Here is a 17,971-nt window from a genome sequence, read left to right as displayed (position 1 = left end):
CAATAGAGAAACACGGTAAGGTAGATCAAATGCCTTTTTTCTTTTGTTATGATCTATTACAGTGGTTCTCGTGACGTAAGAGTGAGTCAGGCGTAAATACAGTAAAACTATGCGTTATGCGGTGTATAAGTTACTCTTGTGTTCACTACTCCGACGTGATTTTGTTATGGGAGCAAAATATTCGACGACATTAGTATCAAAAGACGAAGCAACTAAAGGCAGAATGGACGTAGGTGTTTTTAAACATTTTGTTTTATGGGGAATAAATTGTTAAAAATTAGAAAATTAAGAACGAATTTAAAAAGGTTTAACGTAACTTAAATAAATGTTATTTTTATATAGGCACAATCATGGACAAAAAATAAGGACGCAAAGCATCATGTCAATCATAATAGGCTCCTCCCACCCTACCCTGAAGATACACAACTAGCAATGTTTGGTAAGTTTTTATAATTTTTGCACTTTAAAGTTAAAAATTTAACAAAGTCAAGGGCTAAAAATTACTTTGATACTTTTTTAAGGAATGGGATGTTTTTGGGGCGCAGAAAAAAAGTTTTGGTCACAGAAAGGGGTTTATTCCACACAAGTGGGGTAAGCAAGTTAATTTTTTTTTATAAAATATATATAAAACAACTCTTGTGCATGTTTAAAATTAAATTTTAAAAACAGATACAGTGGTGGATTAACCGAAAACCCAACTTACAGGGAGGTCTGTGGAGGAAGAACTAACCACGTTGAAGTGGTTCGAGTTGTTTATCACCCCTCCAAAATTTCTTACAATGAATTATTAAAGGTTTAATTTACATTTTTAATTTTTGAAACTTAATTTTAAATGCAATTGTAATATTTTTGGCTTGATTTCAAGAAAAATAATTATACAATATATATTTAAGTTCTTTTTTCAAAATACTAGAGTTGCTTTTACTAGAGTTTGCTTTTTTTTGCTTTTATAAGAAGAATATTTTAGTAATTTTTTTAACTCAGGATTTTTTACAGTTTTGCCATTCTAATATTATTAAAATTTAGGTATTTTGGGAAAATCACAACCCTACACAAGGTATGAGGCAAGGCAATGATACTGGAAGTCAATACAGATCAGCTGCATATTATTATACACCTGAACAACATGCTGAGATAGAGGCATCCAGGGGCTTATACCAAAAGGTAAGTTAATATACCGACATAAACTAGAAAGTGCAAGTAATTAAAAAAATTATTGAATGTTTTAAATACATTTTGAATTGTTCAACAATTAACCTATAGACTGAACAACAAAAGACAACCTATAAAAATATGTTTAAAAATTAGCATATTATATTGCTCGGAACTCCCCGTATAAAGTTACCCATCTTAGCTCACCGCACAAAAGCTGCCTGTTTATTGAACCACGAACAAAACAACAATTTTATATAGAAAGAAAGAGTTTAGTTAGGAGAAGCACAGTATTAACTTTAGTTTTCTATTGTTAGAAATCTAGCCATTTAAAATAAGCTTTTTAAAAATAGCAATTCTTTCAACAAGAGGAATGACTAGCCAAATTTAAAACAAAAATATGAAAATGACTAATATTTTGAGTAATAATCTTACCTACATGATATAACAAACACAGAAATGTTTAATAGCATTTTAAACATAAACATTAATGAATTAAAAATCAGCCAATTGACTAAAAATGATTTTCATTTAATTTTTATAGGAACTTGATGCAAAAAATTATGGCAAAATCACAACCACTATTGCCGAGGCTCCTGAATTTTACTACGCCGAAGACTATCATCAGCAATATCTTTCTAAAAACGCAGGGGGTTATTGTGGCCTAGGGGGCACTGGGGTTTCCTGTCCCATTGGCTTGGGGAAAAAGGGTAAATCAGAGTTGTAACTGTTTCTGTCAAATATTTTATACAAATTTACTTCTTAATATGATGCTAACCTATTATTAAATATTATCTGATAAAAATTTATTGTAAATATAGTAAAACAATCTTTGTTTGTTTATTAATCTTAAAGTGACGTTAATTTTAATTTGAACTGTGAAATAAATTGTAAATTGGTGTTGCAGTTTTATGCCACCTGTCATAAGCACCACATAAAACTTTTGTTTAGTATTTTATCTTCAATTTTCTATTATTCTTATTGCTAATTGATGATACATTTTTGTTGTTTTCTTTTTTGTGTTTTTAAAGCACTTATTGCAGCAGTCGCGGAAAGTTATTAATAAAATAAATATATTAGGGAAAAATATTTGTGTTATACCTAAAAAAACTCATAAATAATTAACTAAGTTGTAAAAACAGTTTTAAAAATTTAATATTTAATTCCGAGTTTCAGTTTAAAATAATTTGAAGTTTAACTAAAATTTTTGCAAGCAATCAAATCTATACTTACATTATTAGAATGAGTTAAAATCTTTTACTAATATAAGAAATTGGATTGGAAAACAACAAAAACAAAATACATAAAACAAAAATTACCAACGATTGCACATTTAATTTAGGTAACACTGCACAACAGTTAGAAAAAATATAAATGAATTTCGAAAAAAATGGTGATGAGAAATTATTAAAATGAACACTAATTAGTGAGTTAACATTTATAAGTACTATAGGTAACATGGAAAATCATACATGAAGCACATATTTTTAAGCTTTGTACTCGATTAACATCTAGATCCTTAAACTGTTCTTTGAAGAATACAGTTAAAAAACTTTTTATTAATGTTACGTGAAGCACTAAATAATTATTGTTTGATTGGCTTTTTGTTTAACAATTGGTTTATATCAATGAGTACCATGCTAAAGATTAAAAATGTCAATATCCATGGGCAAGGACATCAATGGATTTTGGTACTTAGATTGTGAAAAACATGATATATATACTTTATCTGATTGGCAATATGTCAAAACCATTTTGAATAAACAGCTTACATTAGCTGTGTGTAATAAAAATAAGTTCAAAACAATTTAGAAATAATTTGTTTCCACTAAGTAATCAAATAGAATTAACATTTTTTAGTTAAGCGCTTTTATGATTTGAGGTAGAAGGCTGCTGATGTTGAAGAGATAATTTTTGATACAATGAAGCATTGGCCTTAAATTTCAAACAAAAAAAGGTTTATTAATTTCATCATTATATTAATTTTATAAAACCATGTCCAAGAAATTTACAAAGTAATTTTATTTTTTTATACATATTTCCTGACATTTGTTATACACTTAACCAGAGGATTTAAATATCTGGCCCCAATAAACTGGTAACAAAAAATGATTTTATTTTAAAATTAAATTTCTACATTTAAACTTACGACTCTGTCGTGTTCCACGATAAAAGGAGGAATGTCAATTTGATGTGGGTTAATATGTTGATACAACTCCGGGATTGATTTAATCGACGTGATTTTATTTTTTAAATCACTTGCGGAAAATTTGGCGAAAAACCATGTGAAAACCTAAAAATATTAGGTTTTAAAATAAAAATTTGAACAACAAATCCGAATTTTTTACCACACCCTGCTCCAAAATGTAGGATGGACAATAAAAATTCGAGCAAGATTTTTGCGATATCTTTCATCCACCGTGTTATAAGATTTCTTTATAAAATCAGAGGAGGGGTGATTACTCGATTGTGACAAGGTGTGAAAATAAACCAGGGTGTATTTCTCATTGACAACAGAATCAAGGATATGAATAAAATATAGAAGAGCCTAAAATTAAATAAAATAAGTTCAACTTTTTTGAATTTAGATTAAGAATAAGGGAAAATGCACAAAAGTACCTTGTTTAAATCAATTTGTGGAACATTGATAAACTTAGAAATAAGAATAACGAGGGGATTTCCCTGTTTGTCTACCCCACATAAATATAAAGCTTTGGTTGCTGCGATCATGGACAAGTCTTCAGTTCTGGCACATCGAAGCAATCTTTGATATCTAAATATGTCACAAAAGACAAAGGTAAGATTTCGATCCAAATTTAATTCGTTTAAAATTTTTCCCATGTGTTAGAAATCAAAACGACTTAAAATTGTTTTAAAGTTTAAAGCATCACTCACACTCTTTCCTGGGATTTTAAAATCTTTTCTTTGGTGACTTTTTGAAGTTGGGTTTGTCGCTTTTTGTCATGATCTCCGGACATTGCAGCAAAAGAATGCTTTCCGAGAGATTCTGGTAGTTCGGCAACATCATAGTTGCTACTTGTGTCAGATTCAATATCTTTAATTTAAAAAAAATAAATAAAAAAGGAAATAGAATCAATTTTCGAGAGTTATATAATAAACCAAACTTTCGCCAACAAATTTTTATTTGATTCTGTGACATCATAACAGATTACATATTTTAAGTTACCTGATGCATTATTTGATTCTGATTTTAATGTTTTGGCAATGGTGAAATCAGATATACGAATCGTTCTCTCTGGGTGAATATTTTCCCCCCACTCTCCTATTTCATAGGGGGGCAAGAGGGTTAAATTTTTATACGCTTCTAAATCACTTCGTGGAAAATACGCTGCTGAGAGTCTGTTGTAAATTTCCTACAAAATTAACACAGCTTTAGTGCTAAAAAAGGTATTATTTTAATAGGTTTATTTCTTTAACATAATTACTACTAATATTACTTACCTTTTCTTCTGGCCTTAGAACAAGTACGACATCTTTAAAATATTGATCAAGCTTTTCCATACAGCATCTTACAGTACATAAGACTGTAGACACAATTTCATTGGCTACAGATTGGTCTTGTATTTCATATAATGGTGCAAATGCAATTGTGTTTAACTTTCGTTCAACAGCTAAATGAAATGCATTTCTATAACAACCTAAAAAAAATGCAAAAATAAATGTTATTTACTGATTCAAAAATAATTTTTTATGCATACTAATATTTAAAACCCTGGTTTAGGTGAAGTACGTTATTAACCACTAAAAACTAACGATTTAAAGCAGTTTTCACAGCCGTTTGATGTCTGATGCTAGTTCTAGGTTCCATGACGTGAATAATATGCCTTGAAGGTAAATCATATCCATTGTTACAGCTAACGGAACCAGTCTTTAAACCTTATCAAAAAAAAAAAAAAATGCCAATCACATTTTTAAACATAAAATTCAAGCAACTGCTTTTTCAAAAAATTAAACTCTTGAATTTCAAATTTACTTTAACATAGTTGTTGGAAAATCCAAAAGTTTTTGTTGTAAATAGCTTTATATTCGTACCGGCAGCGTGGTGTAGTGGTAAGAACACTTGTTACACCACACATGAGGTCGTGGGTTCAATCCCCACTGATCTCATGCTGTACCGCCCTCGAGTAAGGCACTATAAATGGTATGAACTCCTGCTGAGCCAGCATTTAATCAGCAGTATAATTATTGGGCTATTATAATCTATAATTTCCCAAACTGCCACAGGCAACTCGAAACTGGGTCGGAGTAACTTATGTTACTCTATGTTTAAGTCACGCATTCGACTTTCCCACATCGAGAATAAAGATTATACAAAAAAAATATTTATATATTTTACCTTTAATAGTTTTGTAATGTTGCTGCAATAAAGGTCCAGCTACATGATGAATCAACTGAGAATTTTGTGATATTCCTTTGGAAATCTCATTGATTGGTAAAACAATACAATCACACTCTAATGTTTCAATATTATCTTCACTAAAAATATTACAACAAGCTGATGTTATGGATAAACACACTTATTTACAAATCTTAGTTCGGGGTTAATCATACCATAAAAAAAGTTTTTCATTTAAATTTGTTTTGACAGAAAATCTTATTTGATTTGACTCTTTTCCATTTGTTTTCGTGTTTTCAAGATGTAAACTTGATTTTGATTCTTCCCACGAAATTAAACTTTTAATTTTTATGGTTTTTCTTTCATTTACAATGGCAATATCCTCAGAATTTAACATTATACTCTACAGAAAGAAGAAAGAAAAATGTTAATAACCTAACACAGTTTTTAGCGAATATTTAAGAATCAATTGTAAAGCAGAAAGAACCAATAGAAGAACAAAAAACTTATTATTTATACAATTAACATTCAACATGATTGTTAGATTGCTATATCATAGTACTTTTAACAAATGGGTATCGCTAATACAAATTTATTTAAATTTTTCAAATTTACTATGTCAGTATCTTCAAATTTAACACCATATACTAGAAATAAAAAAAAAATAATGTTACGCTGTTTTTTTTTTGAACTTTCGAGAATCAAATCTAAAACACAAAGAACAAAGGAAATGAGAAAAAAATTGTAACATTAAACAATATTGTTAGGCTAATGTATTGTATATACTTATTGTTACAAATTTATTTAAATTTTGTAAAAATTTTTTTTCTTTTTAGCATTTGCTCGTAGTTTGTAACTGTACCCAGAAGATTCATTGATTTTATTTTCACTTGGATTTAACTTTCGAGAGTGGGTTTTCCTTAATTCCATGTTTAAAGCAGATTTTTTTCTAGGGGTGTTTAGAATAACAGGATTTTCTTTGTCATCACTACGAAGATTCATTGATCTTTTTGGTGAAGGGGCTAACCTTTTTTTCTCAGCCGAGCAATGAAGTTTTCTGATCGTGTTTACAGAATTGTATGAAGTTTTCTTTTTAATGTTTTCATTGTCGGTCTGCTTGAGATTGGATTTTAGGTTAGCCTTTTTGTCCAAAATAGTGTTGTTAGAACAGACAGACATTTTTGTAGTTGGAGCTTCACGATCTCTAAGCTGCATGCGATGTATTGGAGAATCAAGGCATGTCTTTTGTGGAGATTTATTTGATGTTATAAAAGAACGAAAACTCAAGCTTTCCTCCGGAGGCGTTTTTTCATCAAATGAAGATTGTTTCTTTTCTTCGATAATTTTTTTCTTTTCTTCGATAATTTTAGCTTTTACTTGAACAAGATGGGATGTAAGACTCAAGTCATTTTTATCAGAAGAACCACTATCATCTAGATGACTTTTTGTAAATTTTCTATCCAATTTTCCTTGAGATTTTGTTTGTTTTCTTTTTGGTGGTCCAGTATCTTTTTTATGTTGATGTGGATAAACATGATTTCCTCTTAGTTTACTTTCAATATTTGATCCACTTTCATCCGAAGAAATATGACTATCTGAATTCGATTTAGAAAAACTGTCACTAAATTCACTCTTCATATTTCTTCTTATGTTTTTTTGCAAATTTTTTGACTTCAATTTATCTTTAGGAGAAACAGATTTGGGATAAGTGATGTTGTTTTGACAAAGTACTGCTTTGTTAACTTTTTTGCAAGATTTGGATCTTCCATTTTTCTTAAAATCAATTGTTCTGCAATCTGATTCTTGTTTATATGACATTGGGGTTTGAAAACAATCTGAATCATTCGAATCAGTATCACTGAGCTCTAGTATACCCCTATGTGAATTTGATTTAGAGGTTTTTGGTAGCAATATGGTTGGTTGTTCATATGAACTTGTTAGCTTTTGAGATTTTTTTTGAAAATCATTTTTAATCATTGGAGGCAATTTTTCATCAGATAAAGATTGAAGAATTTTTTTTCTTCGATAATTTTTAGCTTTTACTTGAATAAGATGGGATGTAAGACTCAAGTCATTCTTATCAGAAGAACTACTATCATCTAAATGACTTTTTGTAAATTTTCTATCCAATTTTCCTTGAGATTTTGTTTGTTTTCTTTTTGGTGGTCCAGTATCTTTTTTATGATAAACATGATTTCCTCTTAGTTTGTCTTCAATATTTGATCCACTTTCATCCGAAGAAGTATAATTATCTGAATTCGATTTAGAAAAACTGTCACTAAATTCACTCTTCATATTTCTTCTTATGTTTTTTTGCAGATTTTTTGGCTTCAATCTATCTTTAGGAGAAACAGATTTGGGATAAGTGATGTTGTTTTGACAAAGTACTGCTTTGTTAACTTTTTTGCAAGATTTGGATCTTCCATTTTTCTCAAAATCAATTGTTCTGCAACCTGATTCTTGTTTATATGACATTGAGGTTTGAAAACAATCTGAATCATTCGAATCAGTATCACTGAGCTGTAGTATACCCCTATGTGAATTTGATTTAGAGGTTTTTGGTAGCAATATGGTTGGTTGTTCATATGAACTTGTTAGCTTTTGAGATTTTTTTTGAAAATCATTTTTAATCATTGGAGGCAATTTTTCATCAGATAAAGATTGAAGAATTTTTTTTCTTCGATAATTTTTGGCTTTTACTTGAATAAGATGGGATGTAAGACTCAAGTCATTCTTATCAGAAGAACTACTATCATCTAAATGACTTTTTGTAAATTTTCTATCCAATTTTCCTTGAGATTTTGTTTGTTTTCTTTTTGGTGGTCCAGTATCTTTTTTATGATAAACATGATTTCCTCTTAGTTTGTCTTCAGTATTTGAACCACTTTCATCCGAAGAAGTATAATTATCTGAATTCGATCTAGAAAAACTGTCACTAAATTCACTCTTCATTTTTCTTCTTATGTTTTTTTGCAGATTTTTTGGCTTCAATCTATCTTCAAAAGGAACAGATTTGGAAAAAGTGATGTTGTTTTGACAAATTACTGCTTTGTTAACCTTTTTGCAAGATTTCGATCTTTTATTTTTTTCAAAATCAATTGTTCTGCAACCTGATTCTTGTTTATATGACATTGGGGTTTGAAAACAATCTAAATCATTTGAATCAGTATCACTGAGCTGTAGTATACCCCTATGTGAATTTGATTTGGAGGTTTTTGGTAGCAATGTGGTTGGTTGTACATATGAACTTGTTAGCTTTTGGGATTTTTTTTTAAAATCATTTTTTTCTAAACTAACAAATTTTTTGTTCGATTGATTTTTTTTTGATGGCGATTTTATATCAGGAGATGAAGTAACACAAACTAAGCTGTCGGTATCAGAACCTGATGATAAAATATCTCGAGCAACAGTGTGTTTTTGAAAAGCATTAGGACAAGTTGATTTGGAAAAATAATTTTTAGCAAGTAGGTTTTTGTGTTTTTCTCTGATGCCTAATCTATTTTGTAATCTTTCTAGCATAAAAAGATTCTCATCATTAGCTATATATTCATTGGAAAAATCATTCTCATCATTTGAAAAAGATTGTTCAGAACTTTCATAATCTGTAGATTTATTAAAATTTATTCCATGCCCTTCTTCAGCTGAAGATAATTCAGAATCATCTTCTTCAGTCATTGTTAAATCAGACATTAATTTTCCAAATTTTGCAACACCTCTGTAGTGGGAAATTGATAACAAATCAGTATCATCTTTAGAAAAACTTTTGTTTAAATTGGAATGACCTGAATTTGAAAACATTTCTTCCGCTAAGAAAACACTTGCATTCAATGCCGAAAGAGGTGGGTCTATTGGGTCTAAATCTATATCTATTTTTGTTGTATTTAAGATTGTTATATCTTCATCAGGAATCAAAGTCGAATTACCTGTTGCCATTTCTATAGCAGTACTTTTTTCGGCTTCATAACCCTTCTTCGAAAGCTTTATATATTTTTTTATAATGTTTTCAATTTCTCCAGAAAACTGAATATGAGCTCTTTGAAGTTTTTCACATTCCTCAAGATTCATTTTTTATATTGGGGCAGTACTCGGTTACATAAAGGTGTGATAACTGGTATACAAGGGCTGTTAAAAAGTCAAAAATGTAAATGGCATTCTATTACTTTTTTAGAATTTTCATGCATCTATTTGATTTTTAAAGAAAATACTATATTTAATACATTTGTGCAAAGAAAAAAAATGACAAAAGCAATTTTATACTATTTATTTAGATATTGAATTGTAATAATTATGCTTGTCAAACCCAGTGAAAAAAAATAAATAATAACTACGAAATTTCAATAGGGCCTGCACTATCAGACTATATCTGTATATTGAAGACTTTATTTAAACATTTTTTAAATATCGATATTTAAATAATTGAATAAGTAAATTTATTGTGCAGAAACAGAATTATATTACATTGGGCGTAAAAATAATTGGTAACGCAACTTCTAAAAACAGCAATGAATAAAATATTATTTAATAACGGCGGGCAACAGGCGAAGGGGTCGCCTGTGAAAATGGAGGAATGGAAAATGGAGAAACGAAAAATGAAGGAACGGTGGTGTGCAATGTCTCCAGTGTTGTGACCATATTACAAATAGAATTTATTATAAAAAACTACCAAAAGAATTGCAATTACATGTAAAAATAGTACTAAACATTGACGGTACGATAATACACTTAAAATATTCGGGGTGAGGTGTCTGCTTACCGGTGACAGTGCACAATTTTTTTTTGTATTGCAAATACTATTTTTAAATGGTATACCAAAATAGACTGAAGATACAGTGAAAAAACAGTACTAATGACGGTAGGTTAGTACATTTAAACAACATAAAATAATCGATTGTGATATGCATTCGGTAATAGTAAACTTAAAACCTAAGTCTCAACTGTTGAAAAAAGTGTAAAATCTGATGCTCAATTGGACTCTAACAGGCCCTAAGTTTTACTTTCGGTTTTTACATCAGATCCTACCTATGTTGCAAAAATAATTCACTATTTTAAATTTTGTCAAAGAAATTACAGTAACAAAACTTTCTATTTTGTTTTCATATTGAATTGCATTAAAATACCAATTCAAGAAGTATAAAAGATCCTATTGAAATTGTCTATATTACGACATGTTTATTAACTTTACTGTTGAGCAAGTATTTTTGGAAAGAATGCACAAAATTTACACAAGAACAACAACCAAACTTTTGTATTTTTCAGGATAATTGCTACGTCAGTTAATTATAATTGATTGATAAGAATTTAAAATGTCAACCACACTCTTGATAAAAATACAAGAGGGCCAAGTAACACAATGGCTGCATTATGCAGCTTTTTTTTAAAAACACAACATAAACAAGACTAACAACAACCGGTCATTCTTGTTATGTACCTTGACATTAATTATTAAATTGTTGTTTAAAATACATAACAGTTCTAATTAACGAATAAGCTTTTCTTGAAATATAGTTTAATTGCATCAAATTTGTTGGTAAATAAGTTTTTTTTTGTAAGCAAGGATATTGGAGAAAACAACATGATTTAAACTTCAAATTCTAGGCCCAATCCAACTTTGTGACCACCTCCGTTTAAGTTCTTGGCATCAACCAAGCTTGAAAGGGTGAGTTTAACACCTAAAATGAAGAAAAATTTGGTTAAGTAAAAAAATAATACAATGCTTTAATTCTAGTTAATTAAAGTTACACAACTAGTTTGTTGTTAAATTTTGCTACTTGCCTTGTCTAAGTTTGTGTGAGTAACCAAAGCCAAGTTGTCCAACATTGTTAACCTTTGCCTATAAACAAAAAAAAGGAAATTTTTTTAGCTGTTTTGAAGTTTTGATTTTGTTAACCAATTTTGGATATAGGGGTATTTACACTTAGAGATGAATCAGAGTCAACGTCATATTTAGAAGCCACACCAAATCTAGTGTTGTTTTGTCCAACAGTCCAGGCAAGTTGAATACCAGTGGCCAAGCCAGGACCAGCACAATGGAAAATTGAAGCTCCATATTCCGATGCATCATTTCTATAAGATAAATTATATTAATATAACCAATTTAAAGGTAGGTAAGTACAAGGTAATGTTTTTTTTGTTTAAATGCTTACACTGTAGCAAGAATTTGATAATCTGCACCATTGTATCCCATCGCAACATTGTTTTTAGTCAAAGATGATTTGGAGGTGTCAAATGCAAATTGATAACCAGCTAACCATCCTTCATACCTGTCAAAAGAAGGTCACCATTATTAAGATATTTCTTGTGAAATGAATAATTTATGTACTTCGTTTAACTGGGAGTAATATTAATTATTGATTATTACCCCAAAACAGATGATCCTTGTATCGTAGGGCCAGCAAAATTAAAATCAGTATCAATATTGGTATTTATGTAATCTCTCTTATATGCCGCTTTTAATGCACCAGATTTCTTTCTGCAAAATTAAAGTTACAAAATCAAATAAGTTAGGTTAGGGTAAAGCAAAATACATAATACACATTGTTGTATTGTTAACAATATTTTCTTACCCAGAATTTGGAGAAAATGCTGTGCAAAAAGTAATTTTAAGGCCACTAGCAATTTGATCTTCAATTGCAACCTCTGTGGAGATATTATTTTCGGTTGTCCATTTTTCAGTCAAGCTTAACCCATGTTTCGCACATTTATATTTTGTTTCCAATGAACCACCAATTTTACCAGATTCATTGCAAGATGATCCCTTTGTTGTAAATTCCTACAATTTTAAAATAAATTAAAGATAAAAAGTTAAACAACTTAAATATATATTTCACAATACTGCGTTTATCATTAAATGTAAAACTTTGCAATTTATAAAGTATATACAAAATATATATAAACATTGTTAAAAAAATATATATATAGCCTATTTATCATATAAATATAAAAGGCCGTTGATGTGTTGCTTTTACAGCAGGATAAAATTAATATTAACTATTTACTGTTAACTAGCCTTTTAAAAAATACTTACAACACCAGTTGAAGTCTTAGTTTTTACATCTACTTTGGCAAATCCGTAATCTAAAATTGCAAACTTTATTTATTAATCTAGTCAGCTAGTGTAATAACATCCATCCATCACTATTTTAGGCATCACAAACAGACAAAAGCAGATGTAAGCACCTGCTAAAGTCTCTAAATAATTTACAGTTATATACATAAAAAAAATTTAAATAGGTTTTAAAATTTAAAACAACTTACTAAATCCTTTGTCAAAAAGATCCCGAGCAGATTTTCCAAGGTCCGAATATTGAGGTGGAACAACCATTTTTATTTTTTAAACAAATTACAATAATTAAAAACTTAACAAAGGTATCAACTAAAAATAATACAAGTTATTATTTAAATTGTAAATGCGTATTATATTCAGCATTAAATATAACGTTAGCGTACGCCTGCATTTTTACTGATTGACTTGATTTAATTATTGATCCGATAGACTGATAGATAGCACATTTGAAATCACTGTAACATATAAATTAAAAATAGCTCAACGAAATAAAAACAATATTAAATCAAGTACGAAGTAATACTGTGCTTACAGCAAGAATAAGAGCTATTGCATAATTACAAATCATGTAGGTTTGTTTCACGCGCTAGAGGTTACTCCCGATTGCAAATCTATAATAATAGAAATTATAAAAAATAGGGTACGCCAACACTAAATAGCAGGGGCATTTTAGAAATAAATATAATATATCTATAACTAAATTTATTATATTTAGAATATTTACAGTAAACTTATTAACAGTTTAGTTTTTAATTACTGGTAATTTTACACATTTGCAGTAGAAAATCTTCCATTTTTACAGAAACAGGCTGCAAAAATCTTGCTGTAGACTAAAACATAGCAACAAGGCAACTGTTGCATTTGAACTTACTGAAAGGTATCAAATTTTTTTTTTGTTTAAAAAATATATTTAAAATGCAACCCGTAATCATGAACAATTGACTAATTTGATTTTTTTATGTTGGATTTTCGCCCTTTTACTACTATTTCGATTTATGTATATCAGTTTTGAGTTTCAACCAGCAAAACTAAATACAATGCCAATTCTTAAAAATAACAACATTGGATAGGTACAGTTTAATCTTCAGCAGGCCCTAAAATCGATCATTTAAATTGGCAAACTAAGGCAATGTTTGTGGTTGGTAATTTATCAATAACAATAATTAGTGATTGCGAAATATCCGATACGTAAATACGCGGATAATTATTTAAATACGTAACGGTATGATCCTTCCAACCGTCACGAGTTGCTGTCTAATTAAAACATTACATAGCACAAAATAAATAAACAAAGTATAATAACTAAAACAAATAACAGGCCTTTCTTTATAAAAAATATTTGCTTTAATGTAAAGTTGGCTCTGACTCTTATTAACTGGACTGTGTCATTTGGGTTTTATTTATTAAATTTTCAAAAACATAACAAGAAACTAAAACCTGAATAAAATCAATTTAAACAAGATTGAAAAAACGTTAATATAACTACAGTTAATTAAACATCATTGATTCCAACGACTTTCGGAAACTAGTCATTTCCTCATTTTTCTGCAAAAAAAATATATTAAAAGTTTCTCACATTTAACAAATGCAGCGGCGATCTTACTTTGTCCAAAAGAAATTTCCTCTGTAAATTTTTGATTGACTCATCTCTTTTTTCTTTGGCTTCATCGTACATTTCATGGTGCGCGTCTGTTAATTGGCCTCGACTAAAACAGTCAAAACACGTAGGCTATGTATTAACATTTTAAGTAAAAGGACTTTGACATAATACACCACACTCAAAATACCTGATGATATATTGCTGGTGTAATTTTCCTAGAGCCTCGACACGCCTGTCTTGCAAAAGACGAACCTCAGATAAGTACTTTTGCTTTTGCGCCAGTAGATTCTAATCAATGCGTATATTAAGCAATACATACGAGCTTTAACTTTAAAACTCAAGTGTAGGCAAGGCCACTTACGTTTATTTTCTCTTCTGCAAATTTCGCAGCATTTGTACCAGTTTCCCATTGCTTCAGAACCGTGTCCAAGTTTTTGTCATATTCCGCAAATAACTTATTTCGAACTGGTTTCTTTTACAATAACAACGTCAAAAATACAAAACTTTTCGGCAAATCGCATTTAATTTTAATTTAATAATTGTTAAGGTACCTGCTTAGTAACAATTGAATCTACTTTTGCAGTTTCAGAATTGCAAAATTTTGAAAATGCTTCAAATCGTTTTTGCTTCGATGAAATAGTTTTTTTCCAACCACTACTTAATTGTTTCATCATTGTCGCCTCCCTAAAGTAAAAAAATAAATTTTAGCCCTGTGCATATTAAAAAAAATATTGTTAAAAAAAATATTGTTTTAGATTTTTTAAGGGTCAAGCATAGATTCATTACAAAAATGCCTACATTTTGGTAACACCGCCTTCTTCTGAATCGTCAGAATCGTCTCCATATTGGTCACGACGTTTTTTATATGTGCGTTTGTTGCTTCTTTCTTTATAACGAAAAGGTTTTGGTTAAATCACTATTACTAGATTTATGTTATTGTATAGTAAAGGCTTTTACCTACAAAACAAAATACTTTAGTTAGTTGCAAATATTTATTTGTTAATAATACTGTTAAAAACGGAAAGTAGGCTAACAGTATGAATGTAGCTTGATACTGTTTAAAAACGGAAAGTAGCCAGGCAAGTAGGCCAAGCGCACCGTCTAATGACGATACAATGGCTGCCATAACCACCACGACAAATGCTTATTAACAAAATCAAATAATAAATTACAAGTTATATCGTTTTTTGTACCTATATAGCGTTCAACTAGATCAGGAGTGTCTTCTTGTTTTAGAGAGGGACTCGAATCAAATTCCCCTGGCGATTCAGTGTCGTTGTTTTGTAAACGTTGCTTGCTGATTTTGCGTGGCATATTGGGGCAAACTTTGTTTAATATTATGTTTATTATTTTAATTAGGATTTAACACGAGTAAATCTAATATAAAAAGCAAAGTCGTCGAAGCTAAACAGGCTAAACAGCTAAATAAACGCAGACAATAAATTAAAATTGCTAACAAAAGTCTTGACTACTTCGTGACGTTACATTTGCAAGCGGGTAACAATTTTTAAAAATTGTTGTAAAAAAATAAAATCAACTACTTTTTTAAAATAAGTGCCAACCCAAACATTTGTTAATTTTTCTAAAATTATTAACATTGTGCATAGGAATTCCACATTTCTAAAATAAAAAAACATAACCCCGCTAAAGACATGGATATTGCAAGAAACATAAACATTATTATTCGAAAACATAAACTGTATTACAACACAATTTTACATCAACTTTGCAACATGAGTACATTTTTACTTATTTTAACTAAGCTGCAACGAGTAATAATACAACTATTTAAAACAAAACTGCACAAATCACAGGGCTTATAAAATACATGACAATTGTTGTGCAATCAAAATTTTAAAAGGAAATATAAGTGTGAGTGTGACCATACAATACCAATCGACCAATTCATAATAGTTGTACTTAAATTCAAGCTAGAAGTAAGGAAAATTATAAAATAACATGACATGTGAATTAATCAAAAAAACAGACATTTTAGCGTTTTAATAAACACACAGTGGACATCTAGATCCTTGTGTGAAGCGTTAAATTATGAACATGTAATCCCGTCCCGTAGGTCTAAAAACACTTATCTAATTTCTTAATTACCTAGTGAACTCTAATATAATAGTTTAAACAGTTATGTGAATACTGTCCTAATTGTTCTTTTTATGTGTTCCATTAGCGTACATTATCCAAGCCTGCAAACCTAAAGTACTTGCAATTATAATTACACCGCACAATCTTTTAATTAATCTAGAGTAACTGATATCGTTTTAAAAAAAGTGCAGAGCAAATGTAGATTTATTCTTTTTGCTATACAAATCATGTTTATAAAAAAGAAAAAGATAATTATTTGTTTGGGATTTTTGATTTTTATATATTTTAAAGGTAAGACTAAAAACATTAATTAAGTTTAGCTTATTCTAATTTATTTTACCATATTAAATCAACGATTTTTGTACAGTTACAAACCAAGAGCAGGCACAGCTGCCTTCCTGCATATACGAATGTGATGAGGTTAACGATCTGCACTGCAAATCCACATTTGCATGTGAGCGAGATTATAGATTGTGTTGCAACGGAAATTGCACTTTAAAAAAGGATCGATGTCCTTCATCGGCTAGTGGAGCTACCTATACACGCCATGATAGATTAAACAAAGCTGAATCCGAGGCTTACTGGCGCAGTGTTGCGAAAAATACAACAAGTTACAAAAACCAAATACAATGTTACCCGGCTCATAAATGTATAAATGAAACAACATGCGAAACGAAGTTTCACCAATGCTCGGAGGGAAAGTGTGTTAGATTACTGTCGCAATGCAAAAATTCCTGGTCAGTAAACGACGACTTTAGAGAGAGGAATTTAACCAACACCACATGTTACCCTTATGAGTTCTGTCAAGATCAGAAATGCACGAAAAAGTATAACACCTTAAAAATGTTTTAACTTTAGATCAAAAGTTAACTATTTAAACTTAAAATATATATATTTTTTTATAGATTTTGGATGTGTGATGATGGGGAATGTATCTTTAAAAGTTTAGTATGTAGAGGCGGTTTGCAATGTACTGATGGTAGTGATGAAAAATATTGTTCGGGAAACTGTTATCCACCACATAGGTAATAAATAGCTCTTATATTAGGTTGTAGTCTACACCAATACATTCGGATACAAATGATTACTTTAACTTGTGCAATATGACTGCTTCAATCTATTTTAGATGCAAAAAGGGCGACTGCGCATTTGGGTACTATAAATGTGGCAACGGCCAATGCATTTTACAGGTCAGTTTATTTAATTGTTAAATACTATTACAATATACATTAAACAACATTTATTTTAATTTAAAAGGAAGAGGTATGTGATACAATTAAACAATGTGAAGGAGGAGAAGATGAATTGGGTTGTGAGATGCCATGCTGGCCAATGTCAGCCTGCACAGCGGAAAAAACTTGCAAGTCAGGATATTTTCCTTGTGATCAAGGTATAATTAAGAAACTAAAATACTAGCATAGATTTGCAAGCATAAAACATAAATAGGCATGTAATAACAATACACTGTAATTTGTCTAACCGTATTACATTTATAAAGGCAAATGCATCTCTTCTTCACGAGTTTGCAATAGCGTACCAAACTGTAACGATAAAACAGATGAGATAAGACAAGGACGGGGTTTCAAATGTCACATTGGTAAGCAAATGAAATCTTGTGTTATGCCACAACATGTTGCCTTGGATGAATATCGCCGTTGCCCAGACCATTCCGATATGTGTACCGTTAACGGAACGTTTCGCT

The 17,971-nt window shown here is 29.9% G+C and overlaps 4 protein-coding genes across 6 annotated transcripts; 1 reads left to right on the top strand and 3 right to left on the bottom strand.

Annotated features, from left to right (window-relative positions):
• The first annotated feature begins 72 nt into the window (after positions 1 to 72).
• Positions 73 to 2,233, top strand: LOC145763594 (peptide methionine sulfoxide reductase MsrA-like). Of its 2 annotated transcripts, none has more exons than XM_082575073.1 (6): positions 73 to 229; positions 343 to 439; positions 522 to 591; positions 706 to 793; positions 1,027 to 1,164; positions 1,697 to 2,233. In XM_082575073.1, the coding sequence occupies exons 1-6, from the start codon at positions 110 to 112 to the stop codon at positions 1,877 to 1,879; spliced, it is 696 nt and encodes a 231-aa protein (XP_082431199.1). In that variant the 5' UTR covers positions 73 to 109; the 3' UTR covers positions 1,880 to 2,233. The 2 variants fall into 2 exon arrangements, with proteins under 2 accessions (XP_082431199.1, XP_082431198.1); XM_082575072.1 differs by having other exon boundaries at positions 670 to 793.
• Positions 2,223 to 5,983, bottom strand: LOC145763592 (ganglioside-induced differentiation-associated protein 2-like). Of its 2 annotated transcripts, none has more exons than XM_082575069.1 (10): positions 5,725 to 5,983; positions 5,510 to 5,649; positions 4,927 to 5,049; positions 4,615 to 4,811; positions 4,340 to 4,526; positions 4,048 to 4,207; positions 3,772 to 3,925; positions 3,506 to 3,700; positions 3,302 to 3,445; positions 2,223 to 3,087 (listed from the first exon to the last, which is right to left on the bottom strand). In XM_082575069.1, exons 1-10 carry the CDS (start codon positions 5,904 to 5,906, stop codon positions 3,013 to 3,015), a joined length of 1,557 nt encoding a protein of 518 aa, XP_082431195.1. In that variant the 5' UTR covers positions 5,907 to 5,983; the 3' UTR covers positions 2,223 to 3,012. The 2 variants fall into 2 exon arrangements, with proteins under 2 accessions (XP_082431195.1, XP_082431196.1); XM_082575070.1 differs by having other exon boundaries at positions 2,224 to 3,087; positions 5,510 to 5,644; positions 5,725 to 5,880.
• A 4,743-nt stretch (positions 5,984 to 10,726) lies between these two features.
• On the bottom strand, positions 10,727 to 12,896 carry LOC145763593 (non-selective voltage-gated ion channel VDAC2-like). Its single transcript, XM_082575071.1, has 8 exons — positions 12,764 to 12,896; positions 12,534 to 12,583; positions 12,073 to 12,278; positions 11,868 to 11,978; positions 11,653 to 11,769; positions 11,422 to 11,572; positions 11,282 to 11,339; positions 10,727 to 11,178 (listed from the first exon to the last, which is right to left on the bottom strand). Exons 1-8 carry the CDS (start codon positions 12,828 to 12,830, stop codon positions 11,087 to 11,089), a joined length of 852 nt encoding a protein of 283 aa, XP_082431197.1. The 5' UTR covers positions 12,831 to 12,896; the 3' UTR covers positions 10,727 to 11,086.
• Positions 12,897 to 14,060: 1,164 nt separating this feature from the next.
• Positions 14,061 to 15,486, bottom strand: LOC145746849 (synaptonemal complex protein 3-like). Its single transcript, XM_082564843.1, has 7 exons — positions 15,366 to 15,486; positions 14,971 to 15,058; positions 14,724 to 14,856; positions 14,534 to 14,644; positions 14,360 to 14,460; positions 14,176 to 14,278; positions 14,061 to 14,117 (listed from the first exon to the last, which is right to left on the bottom strand). Exons 1-7 carry the CDS (start codon positions 15,484 to 15,486, stop codon positions 14,061 to 14,063), a joined length of 714 nt encoding a protein of 237 aa, XP_082420969.1.
• Positions 15,487 to 17,971: the final 2,485 nt, after the last annotated feature.

The sequence above is a fragment of the Corella eumyota genome, chromosome 1 (genome assembly GCF_963082875.1).
Source record: "Corella eumyota chromosome 1, kaCorEumy4.1, whole genome shotgun sequence".
NCBI lineage: Eukaryota > Metazoa > Chordata > Ascidiacea > Phlebobranchia > Corellidae > Corella > Corella eumyota.
Note: the sequence above shows the minus strand (reverse complement) of the source record. Positions and strands in the feature narration are given on the sequence as shown.

Coding starts and splice junctions, on each gene's coding strand:
- LOC145763594 (XM_082575072.1), top strand. CDS start 110: ATGCGTTATGCGGTGTATAAGTTACTCTTGTGTTCACTACTCCGACGT. Junction 230..342: donor CAACTAAAGGCAGAATGGAC/GTAGGTGTTTTT, acceptor ATTTTTATATAG/GCACAATCATGGACAAAAAA. Junction 440..521: donor TACACAACTAGCAATGTTTG/GTAAGTTTTTAT, acceptor TACTTTTTTAAG/GAATGGGATGTTTTTGGGGC.
- LOC145763592 (XM_082575069.1), bottom strand. CDS start 5,906: ATGTTAAATTCTGAGGATATTGCCATTGTAAATGAAAGAAAAACCATA. Junction 4,208..4,339: donor AGAATCAAATAATGCATCAG/GTAACTTAAAAT, acceptor TTTAAATTAAAG/ATATTGAATCTGACACAAGT. Junction 3,088..3,301: donor TCGTGGAACACGACAGAGTC/GTAAGTTTAAAT, acceptor TTGAAATTTAAG/GCCAATGCTTCATTGTATCA.
- LOC145763593 (XM_082575071.1), bottom strand. CDS start 12,830: ATGGTTGTTCCACCTCAATATTCGGACCTTGGAAAATCTGCTCGGGAT. Junction 11,979..12,072: donor GCATTTTCTCCAAATTCTGG/GTAAGAAAATAT, acceptor TTAATTTTGCAG/AAAGAAATCTGGTGCATTAA. Junction 11,179..11,281: donor CTCACACAAACTTAGACAAG/GCAAGTAGCAAA, acceptor TCTTCATTTTAG/GTGTTAAACTCACCCTTTCA.
- LOC145746849 (XM_082564843.1), bottom strand. CDS start 15,486: ATGCCACGCAAAATCAGCAAGCAACGTTTACAAAACAACGACACTGAA. Junction 14,645..14,723: donor ATTCAATTGTTACTAAGCAG/GTACCTTAACAA, acceptor TTATTGTAAAAG/AAACCAGTTCGAAATAAGTT. Junction 14,118..14,175: donor GGAAATTTCTTTTGGACAAA/GTAAGATCGCCG, acceptor TTTTTTTTGCAG/AAAAATGAGGAAATGACTAG.